A 10,975-nucleotide genomic window follows, 5' to 3' on the forward strand; every position below is an offset into this window, starting at 1 on the left:
CCTTCTTTTACCATGTCACCACATGAAGGTGTTTCTGCCAGCAGTTTCCCTCCAGTAAAGCTGTGTATGTGACTATACAAACTGCATTATGGTTTTGTGTGTGCTTTTATATGTCACAGGTAATGTGGTCTGGCTCGATGAAGTAACAGCAACACGGGCTCTGATTAACATGAGTTCCTTACCTGATCAGGAGAAAACAAAAAGCAGAGAAAACAATGAAGAGAAGACAGCTGAAAAAGCCAAGAAAGGTAGATTGAGGCATGCATATATAGACATCACCTAGTTAAAGCAGTGAAACTTTAAACTTGGGCTTGAGTACTGCATAAGCTGAATTACTGAAGGAGCTTCTATCATATAGTTTCAGGTAAATGTATTCTGCCACTTAAAAAAAGGCTTTCATCTTGGAAACCTTTTGAAGAAGCTGCTTCTTAAAAGGTGGGTTGGAGCTAGACCAAAAGCAGTAATTCAGTCAATACTGAACATGTTAGATTAGAGGGTTAGATTCAGATATGATATTTGTGGTGGTACCTGTGGCACAGAAAGAAGGCTGTGGCAGTAAAAGGATGAATACCAAGTGGGGAAAAAGCAGGTGTAAGAAAACGTCCTGTTTTTGAAATACCACAGATGATTCCTTTCTTGATCCACCACCATCCTTTAAGTTTATTGTTTGCACTGATGTGACAGGTTATCACTTCACCACTGTGTATATCATCTCTAAATCTGGCCTTTATGCTTTCAAGAAAGCAGCACCCTGAAAGGTCAGTTATGCAAGAGCAAAGCAGTAAAAATACATCTTAATATTGTGCTAAATCTGGTACCTGAATGCCTGAATTGTAAATTGATTTCACTTTTATGGGTGTAAATGAAGAATGAGGCTTTTCCTACCTTAGGACTGTTTGCTGTTAGGCTGGTGTGATAAATTGCTGTGGTTCCAAGCACTGTATCATGCAGTCCAAAAAGAGAGATACTGTATTTATTAACTCTTCCACAGACTGTCCTTAAACATGCTCTGTGAACAAAATGCAGGTAGCTAATCTCTCTATTAGATATTTGCAGTGTTACCAAAGGCCTCTTGACAAAGTTGGGGATTTAGGGCTTTGTTAAACTTGTGGATTCATCCCCTTTTGTTGCTTTTCTCTAAAATGCAGTTGCTCCTCCACCCTCCATGTGGCTTTAATTCTGGGGCAAATGTTGATAGTGCTTCAAGTAAGACTTTGTTATAAAGTCATTGGAGATAAGTGACTGTCTTGTTTAAATGCAGCATAAATACATGTATTTAATATTCTTGGCTACAAGTTACACATTGTGTTATCATTACACCACATCTCAAAACAAAAACTGTCATCTAAATTAATCCTGTTCAGCTGGAAAAGTGGGATATTAGATAAAGTACAAACTGTTCAGCTACAGCTTAAGGTGTGAAATGCATCCAGATACACGGGAGTAACTGGCTTAGATGCATTCCTTGTGCATCCCTTGCTGGTGGTGGAATCCAATATGATTTTTTTCCTGTGAGCTAAGAAGAACCCTGAAAAGTCTGTGCGATCATCTCACAGTTAGAGCAGTTCTGGAAGCGTGCACTCTTATGTCAGTTATTTCACTTTGAAATGAAGTCACTAAGGTGGTGGTTTGGGGTTTTTCCTCCTTCTCTCTCACATTCTTCTAAGCTGTTGAATAATCACCTGGGTTACTTTGTTAGTATTGGATACTTGCAGGTACTCACAGCGTTTTAAAGGGAAACTAAAGGAAAGAAGCTTTTATTTGCCCTTTACAGTCTTGGCCTTGCTGAAATGCAGTGTCATTTCATTTGCTTTCAGAGAACTAAATTAATCCAAGTGTGCTGCAGGCAGTTACCTTCACAGGGGCTGCCTGGTTCATTGTATTCCATGCTCATGTGGGCTTCTCATCTCTGTAGACATTTCCTGTTTTGACTATCTCTAGGCTGCACAGAAGAAAGGATAACACCTTCCCTTTGATTTCAGAGACTGTAGGTAATAATAACCAAAGATGACTGCCATGCTAAATGGAATTTATTCCCCCCCCCCAATTATTTTCCTTCTTAGAAAAACAGGAAGAAAGTTCTGAGGATGAGACAGAAGAAGGCGAGGTTGAGGATGACAATCCCAGTGATGTTGAGGTCAGTACAAAAGGAAGGTGAAAACACCATTAAGGAAGTTTGCCTCTGGCTGGTGTGAAGCCTTCATAACATTACACTTCGTACCATATATATTTGCAGTTCACAATTTAATGATCAAGGTAAATCAGATGGGGAAATGACAGGAAGTGCAGGTATGGTGGTGGTGGGAATAGCTCTGTAAGAGTGTTTTGTGAAGAGTGATGGGGCATCCAGCATGTAAGAGCCAGACTGGCTGCTCTTTTCTGCTGAGAGGAGGCAATGAAAGAACAACAATGGCAGGCAAAGGCAGTGCTTAAAGAGAGAAACAGGGTTTAAACTGACCATAGATATTTGTGTGTATCAGCATGGGCATTGCTGCTTTGTAAGTGATTTAATCTTTACTGGCTGAATATAGAATAGGTGTGATTAGTCTTTTCTTTAGGAATGGCTCAGTGAACACTCGTACATCATGGAAGTCTGAATTTCAGGTTCTATAAAGCAGATATAAATGGAAAAGAAAACCTTTTAGTCATTGCATGAGGGCATGAGAACCTGTTAGTGAAGCCATTTAGATGTGAAACGAGCAAAAAGATCTCAGTGTCCAAGTTGTGCTATTTATTGTCTGCATTTCAGCTGTCAGGGTGGTGCCATTTGAAAAAGACTGGATTTAATAATCTGAGATAATGTTAGTTAGTAAGAGAAGGAAATATTTTAATCTTCAGGGCAAATTACTTACAAATTCACATCAGTTTGTCAAGGAAAAAAAGCAAATTATTTGAACGTAGCTTGAAAAGTAACTTTCTTAATACTCAGTTGGTTGCTGCTCTGTGAGCAACCCATTTTCATTCAACAGTAATCTTATTTTTGAGTCCAAAATACCTCTTTTGCCCCCCAAAGTTGGATGCCCTCTCCCAGGTAGAAGAGGATTCTCTCCTGCGTAATGATCTTCGCCCTGCCAATAAACTGGCTAAAGGAAACAAGCTATTCATGAGATTTGCTACTAAAGGTAAATGACCAGCTTAACAAGCACAATGAATTCTTGCTTGTTGTAGTTTTACTTGTTGACTAATCACTGACTCAAAGTACCTGATTTTTATTTGCACAAGTGTTAGTTTCTTTGCTAATCGTTAGGTCTTAAGATTTTGCAGTAAATCCACATTTAATGTGTAAATTAAATCCAGTCCAAGTTGTATGAAAACCATGGTACATACACCTTGGGCTCAGGGCATTCTTCCCAGTACCATAGAATAGGTTTTATGATGCCCTTCTCCACAGGAGTAAACATCATGTTTTATAAATAAGAAATTAATTTGAGATGCTGATGAGATACTAGTGGAAATTCTTGCTAAATACAGTTGAGAGATTAAATGATATTTATGAGTAAAATAAACATCCATATAGTTCCTGGACCATGAGGGAAGTGACACATCCGTAAGGAGAAGAAAGGTCATGAAGAAGGTAAGTATCGCCTTCAGCAGTTACAGGGGGATGGAATGCTCTGTGGAATGATATGTGGAAACTCAGCCTTCCTAGAATTGAGTTTCTAGACACAAAACTCTGCTGGTAGGAGAAATTCCAGAGGTGTCAGCAAAACTGTGTCCTTCATGAAGGAGACTGAAGCAGTGCTGATCTATAACACAGTCTTGTTTTCCCTCGGTGTCTTTGACTGGAGGGTTATTTATTTTTGTGCTGGTGTTGTAAGATATGTTCTAAGAGGGAAATATTCCTTTAATTTCTGTTTTTTCCAGATGATAAGAAGGAGCTGGGAGCTGCAAGGCGAAGCCAGTATTACATGAAATATGGCAATCCCAACTATGGAGGCATGAAGGGGATTCTTAGCAATTCTTGGTGAGTACTGGATAGAAGAATTGGAGTATTGGAGGGTGAGAAAGTCCAAAATGGTTTTACTTTGTGGATTTTCTTTCTGTTTGGTTTATGTAGATGCTTCTTAGGTGTAAATAATGTTTTTGCAACGTGACTGTGCAAGGGGAGCATTTTCTCATGAATATAAAGAATGTCTGTATTCAAACCAGACAGATTTCTGCTGTAAATGTCTGTCTGCTATTAAAGTGAGTGATAACTGTGTGTGCTTAATGCAGGACTGAACATGGCTCATTCATTATGCCTTTCCTGTGACAGGAATGTCATTCTTTTTGTGGTGTTTCAGGAAACGAAGATACCATTCGCGCCGAATCCATCGGGATGTGATAAAGAAAAGGACACTTATTGGGGATGATGTTGGCTTGACTCCTCCTTACAAACATCGTCACTCAGGTAGTGGGTACCAGTATGTCAGTCCTGTAAGAACACAGCTGGGGAATGGAGAGCTGGGAATAGCCTTCATCAGTCCCACATCCGATCCCTGCAGTGCATGGATGTGAAGTCCAGCTTTGTGCTTGGGCAGGCTTCTGAGATAGTGAACACCTTTTCCTGTGGTGATTTTCTTCCTCTTAGGCTGTTCTGTAATATAGATGCCACTCTATATTGCACTCTATTCTCTCTTTAGCCTTAGAGAACCACAAAGACTTATTTGTAGTGGATCATTAATGGCAGTGATTCCCCCACATTCGTTTTAAAGTACTTTATATGAATGATAAAATTCAGTTTATCAGAAGCAATTTGCTTCGCTACAGGCTTAGTAAATGTTCCTGAAGAGCCCATTGAGGAGGAAGAAGAAGAGGAAGAAGATCAGGATATGGATGAAGATGACAGAGTTGTGGTAGAGTACCGTGACGAGCTGCAAGCTTTCAAGCAGTCCCGAGAGCGCAGTGCAGCCCGAAGGTCGAGTGCTAGCACATCTGACTCTGATGAAATGGACTATGATCTGGAACTGAAAATGATATCAACACCCTCTCCCAAAAAGAGCATGAAAATGACAATGTATGCGGACGAGGTGGAGTCACAGCTGAAAAACATTAGGTAAAAGTTTCTTCTTCTTTAAAAGGATCAGTGAAAAGGCATTCCGAGTTAGCGACAGAGCTGTGGCAGCTTGAAGACAAACTGTCAAGCTGCTTTTTCACTTCTTCACACAGTTTTCTGGTAGCTGTTAAATTCAAAATACAGAAAACAGTGATACATACTTTTAATTACAATTAACACTTTTGAAATACAGCTTCCTTTGCAGATTTCTGTAACCCTGCTGACTGATAATAGTGAAGCTCAAAGTGGACTCAGTAGAAATTAGTGCAAGCAGCACAATTCTGCATTTCATAGCTAGGTCAGGGAGAAATAACTCCTCTTTCTCATTCCCCTTTACCCCTTCCTCTCAGAAAGAAGAATAACCCTCCCAGTGTTGATGACAAAAAGGAATCTATGTTCATTATGGGCATATTAACCAAAATCACTTATGTTGTAGATTATTAAGATCACTTTAATGTGTCCCTTCAGTAGTCTCATTAGACTTCGTTATAATGTTGAGTCGTTTAACAGTTTTGAGGCTGCTGTCTGCTCTGAATTTTGGTGCAGAGGCACAGCCTTAAGGAGACAAACTCGATACTTGCTTTGAAATGGATACTGAGGAATTCATGTGGTTATAGCTAAACTTGGGGTGCTGGCTGGAACGTGAGCTCTAAGTAATTTTATACCACTGTTCCTCAGTTTAGAGATCCTGATATTCCTGTTTTCTCTGATGTAATGTTACATTCAGGAGACTTCAGAACTTCATTTAAGGGTGTTAAATCTATTCTTCAGGAATTCCATGCGAGCAGATAGCATAGCAACCAGTAACATCAGAAACCGGATTGGCAGTAAAGGATCATCAGAGAAGGTGGCAGATGTGAGACTACTGTTAGAAGAAAAACGTCAGAACAACACTGGGCCACGTCAGCCAAACAGCACTGTAAAATCAGGTACTTATGAACGCACAGTGTGTAGAACTTGACTGGCTCATTAAAAGGGATATATTCCTTTTATATCTGTGCTTCACTGCACCTAACTAACCTGAAGGAGTTCTCAGCAGCCGTTTCTGCATTCATACAGTTAATTTTGTGTTGGCACGTAAGTCTTGTAACTCCTTTTGCCTTCATCTTTTTGTTTGAACCTCCTTTAAGACAAGAAATAGCCAGCTAAAACAAACTTCAGAAGGCAAGATTCACATCATGGGTTACGCATCAGTATATTTAGGATTCTTGTATTCTGGTTTTCATTTTCCTCTGCAAAATATCAAGCAGTATTAGAATTCCAAAGCAAGGTATCCCTTATCTGAAAGGAATCATTGAAGGCATATCAATTTTCATATAATCTTATGTTGGATACATACACGCTGTGCTCCTAAAACGGAAATGGAGCAAGCCATTGAGTAATTCCTTCAATCTTTTGGATAGAGCACAACCTGAAAACGTTAAATGTCAAATTTATTGCGCATAAAAAAGGAAGATTCAATTCGGATACGCTGTATTGCAGCCATTGCCAGGACTGAAATCTGAGTATGAAAGACTTAAAAGAGTACCAAAAAGACCAGAGAATCTGTCTAGTTTCATGTTGTACACACTGTGAGTGAGCAGAAAACTGGCTGGTAGAGCTGGAGGGAATGCAACATGGGTTTTGTCTTTTTAATCACTTGAAAATATCCGCAGATGTGCGGCGAAGACTGGGGAAAAGACCACGTTCTCCAGAAACTAAACCTCCAAGTAGTACCTCTGCTCCTCGTCGAGAACCGATATCGGATGTCCACAGCCGGTTAGGAATCCCCAAACAAGATGTTAAAGGCCTCTACTCTGATTCCAGAGAGAAGAAATCAGGTTAGTTTTATGGAGAAAATATAATCCTGCAATTCCTTTGGGTTTAGAGTATAAGAGAAATGTCAGCAGCAAATGATGAAGGATGTTCTTTTAATTTCACTGGATCAGCAAATGTTTGTTCAGAGCTTTGAAATCTAAATAGATGTAGGTAGGTTGAGCTGAGTGTTTTAAAGAGCAATAGTTTTATATAGGGATGCTTAAAAGTAGAAGACTACTTTCAAACTGTGGTCAAAACAGGGCACTAAACCCAGTGTAATGAATGCAGTGGCACTTCAGACCTGCATTCTCTGCAAAAAGGAAACAGTGAACAAGACTGCACTGAACATTCCACGATGTAATTTCATACAGTGCTTCAAAGCATGGTAAGTTCCATGCGAAACATGAAGGTGGGAGGAGGGTGAGGAGTTTAAATGCGTTCAAGACTGGGTTCCTCAGACTTCTCCAGCATTCCTCTTAGTCCTCTCTTAAAAGATGTTTGTTTTTCACCCCATCAGGTAATTTATGGACCCGATTAGGGTCTGCTCCGAAGGCACAAGAAAAGACTTCAGATAAAGCTGAAAACACTGTGGCAGCTCCAGAGGAGGATGACTCGGAGCTGCAGCGGGTTTGGGGTGCTCTCATAAAGGAAAAGGAACAGTCTCGGCAAAAGAAGAGCCGGTTGGATAATTTACCATCTCTACAAATCGAAATCAGCCGAGAAAGCAGCTCGGGATCAGACTCGGAGTCATGATGGGGTTCACGTTCCGATCCTCAACATTAGGACTCTGCAGCCTGGCAAGATTTCCTTTGCCCAAAACCTGGACACTGGCAAAGACTCTGCAGTGAAGGTTCCAGAAGTGTCTCTGCTCCTTTTATACAAACCAGAGATGCAAACGCCACTTGAAACCTAAAGCAATCACGTTTGTCTGGACGCTGTGGTTGGCCCTGTGTTACGTAGGGCATTGTCATATATGTTTGTTACAGCAAACCTGTAGTTAATTCTAGCAAAACCCTTGAACTTAAGAGGCAGAGATGCTCTGTATTTTTAAGAAGACCTTTTTTGTTCGTAATATTTTTAACATGGAGGCTTTTAACAACCTATTTTACACAGTCCTTCCAAAGAACAGGGCATTTCATAATCAACATCATTGCCTTGCCCTTCTGGCTCTTACCAGCACCTTTCCTTTCCTCTTGAAGTAATAACAGTAGTGCTTCCTAGGTGGGCAGCCAGCGGGGATAAGCTGGAAAGGGACAATCATGTTCCCTTCCTCCAAAATACTGGATGTAAATTGGAGGTTAAACGTTTTGGTACAGTGGAATTTCACATAGTATCCAAGTAGCATCCCAGCTCTCGAGGAATCCTGGCTCCTTTCTTTTGGCGATACTGTGTTCTGCTGTAGTAGGGATTGAGAGGTGTTCAAGAGTGCGAAGTTGGAGGTTTGAGAACTGTGTAAATTGCCAAGGGTTTAAGTTTTTGTTGTTGCTGTTAGACAATGAGAAATTCCATTGCTTTCATTTCCTCTGTGTTACGTTTTGAAGAAATCTAACACCTGAAAAGCATCCATTTTTCTACTCGTGAGGATTTTCCTGTTGGCTACAGTGAAAGCTATAGTAGTGTTTTCCTACGTGCTGTTTAACTATATATATATATATATATAACTGAAAGAGAAAAGGAAAACTCGAGGATCACTGTCTCATGTCAATATTTTTGGATGTTCTTCCTGTATAGTTCATGTGGATGTGGACATGGTTGACTTGTTACATTCAGCTTTTTTACCTGCATCCCCTCTGTAGGTAGGGAAAAGGTTTGGTCAGAGTGCAACTGTAGTTATGTTATTTCTTGTTGCCTGTGGCATATATTTGGATTTGGTTGGAAGTAAGGAGTGGTGCAGCACATCACAGTCTGGTAAACACAACGGGTGGCAAAACCATTGACTGCTACATTTGGATAGGCTGAAAATCTCTTTGTGTTGTCCCTATTTCCTACGTTCTCAGTCCAGAATGTGTCTGAATCTCTCTTCCCCTTCCTGCTTTTTAACAGACACGTTTTATCTTTTCCCTCCCTGTTCTTTGTACTAAGTTGAAGTAAGTTTGAGGCTTCCCAAAAGCAAGGAATCTGCAATTAACTTTTCTTACTGCTTTATTATGTTTAAGAATAGCAGCATGGGAAACAAAAGGTAAAATGAAAGGTACAGTGACTAGAAGGTAACTGGGGACTGACTGGGCCTCAAGCCTTATTATTTCCTTGTTTTGTGACACTCATCCTGGGGTTTCTATTTAATTACTGACTATATAAATATGTCTCATAAAAGTCCTGTTGAGAGTAAATGACTGCAATGTCTGATCACTGTAAGAATTCATTTTAACGTGTGCTTTCATCAATACCCCTTCCAAAGCTTTCAAATAGAATCATACCCATTTCTCAACATCCTGATAAAATTTATTTAACCAGTGTCTTTTTTGCCAGTAAACCTTTGTTGTGTGACTGCTCTGAATCCATTATGACCTTCCCTTTTCCTGAGAGGAGATGGTAGATACAAATCGTGCACCTGACCTATGAAAACAGGTTTCTGTGTCGTCCTGAACCCTTGCATGTGTTTGAGCTCAGCCACAGGTTGTGCTCTCCTGTGGATGTTGCTGATAACCTCTGTGTTTCCATGTGAATACTCAGAACTTGAGCCTGGTGAAGCACAGAGTGACTGGTGTGAAGGGCAGAATGGGAGCAGAGAATCTCTTCAACTGGTGTGTGAAACCACGAAAAGCAATGTAGGCAAAGGCTTGTGTTTGAGAAAGAGGAGCTGTTAACACTGGTTTTGTCTTCCAGGTAGTCATAAATGCACCTTAAAATGACTCCACATCAGTTGGGTCTGTCACAGTTATGGTTTAAAGGGAGAGTTTTGTGTGTTAATGACACCACAGTAGCTTAGCTGCAAGAGAAATAGAGGTTTACTGTTAAAGGGACGTATAGAGAGGGGTTTTTCCACTTGTTTGCCTGGTTTTGCTTTTGGGTGATACACAGAGAAGCCTTAAAAAGTGTTTTCTCTTATCAGGAATTCTGACTTAGGCCTTCCTTAGTTCCCTGCATGTGAACTGCTGGATTTTGCTCATTCAAAATGAGCACTGAATGTTCAGTGAGTGCTTTATCCTCAACACAGTTAACTGCAATCTGTCTGACCTGGAGAGAGAGCCCGTGGAGAATTGTGCTGTGAGTCCCCTTCTGGTGTACTATAATGAACACACGTTGAGAACTGCAAGGAGGAGAAGGTTGGCTTTTGCTGGAGGGAGAAATGGGTGTGAATTTTGGGGGGCTCCTCACAGTGCCATAGAATCCTTCCTTTGGGGAGGTTTGGCTGTTTCAAAAAGGGTCTTTTGGATTTTGGGGGGTGTTTTGTTCTGTAAGGTGACTTGCAATGTGTAGAAGAAGGAGCTGTGGAAGCTACAGGCTCTGTGCCTGCAGCTGCCCTTGGGCAGGCTCTCAATGTGTGACATTGATGTGAGACTTCAAAGAGGACTTTGCTTTTCTTCTCGAAGATGATGGCTGATGGGTTTAACAGGGAAAAGGAAAGCAAAATAAACCCCTCACTTTCAGTTCAAGACGACCTAATAACGTGAAAATAATGAATCCTTTCTTTAAGCAGCTCTTGTGCTCCAGATAAAAGTGGTCTGGAATCATGCTGACCCATCCCAATTTGCTGGAACACAGATGCTACAGAGCTACATCAATTCACAGTGAGGAGCCTGCTTCTGCCTTTCTGGGGGCAGGATCATGGAATCCCAGAATCCCAGCTGGAAGAGACCTCAAGGGTCATCTGTCCCAACCTTGCTAGGTAAGCATGACCTCGGCTAGTTGTCTTAGCACCCGACACTGGGAAATCCACCACTTCCCTGGGGTGATCCCAAACTGTTCTGTCATTATTCCAACGGCTGATTATTCTGTATGAAAACTTCTCTGCCCGTGTCCAGTCGGAATCTCCCCAGGAGTAACTTCTGCCCATCACCCTCTGCCTTTTCCATGTGTGTAGGAAGTGAGTCTCCATCTCTGCAGCCACCCTTTAAATACTGGAACACAATGACAAGATCTCCCTGAGCCGCCTTTTCTCCAGGCTGAACAAACCCACCTTTTCCCATCTTCCCTAACACG

At 41.0% G+C, this 10,975-nt stretch overlaps 1 protein-coding gene across 1 annotated transcript in view; it reads left to right on the forward strand.

Annotated features, from left to right (window-relative positions):
* The window catches only part of LOC104410778 (chromosome unknown open reading frame, human C17orf85), a gene marked incomplete at its 5' end in the record, with an annotated part of 12,661 nt that extends 4,828 nt beyond the window's left edge, over nt 1–7,833 (forward strand). The window contains 9 exons of the mRNA XM_010021037.1: nt 120–248; nt 2,064–2,137; nt 3,014–3,122; nt 3,865–3,964; nt 4,284–4,390; nt 4,750–5,035; nt 5,807–5,964; nt 6,691–6,855; nt 7,350–7,833. Coding sequence (XP_010019339.1) covers nt 120–248; nt 2,064–2,137; nt 3,014–3,122; nt 3,865–3,964; nt 4,284–4,390; nt 4,750–5,035; nt 5,807–5,964; nt 6,691–6,855; nt 7,350–7,585 — 1,364 coding nt within the window. The remainder of the gene's footprint in view (nt 1–119; nt 249–2,063; nt 2,138–3,013; nt 3,123–3,864; nt 3,965–4,283; nt 4,391–4,749; nt 5,036–5,806; nt 5,965–6,690; nt 6,856–7,349) is intronic.
* Between the last annotated feature and the right edge of the window lie 3,142 nt (nt 7,834–10,975).

Source organism: Nestor notabilis, unplaced genomic scaffold (assembly GCF_000696875.1).
Source record: "Nestor notabilis isolate BGI_N333 unplaced genomic scaffold, ASM69687v1 scaffold20658, whole genome shotgun sequence".
NCBI lineage: Eukaryota > Metazoa > Chordata > Aves > Psittaciformes > Psittacidae > Nestor > Nestor notabilis.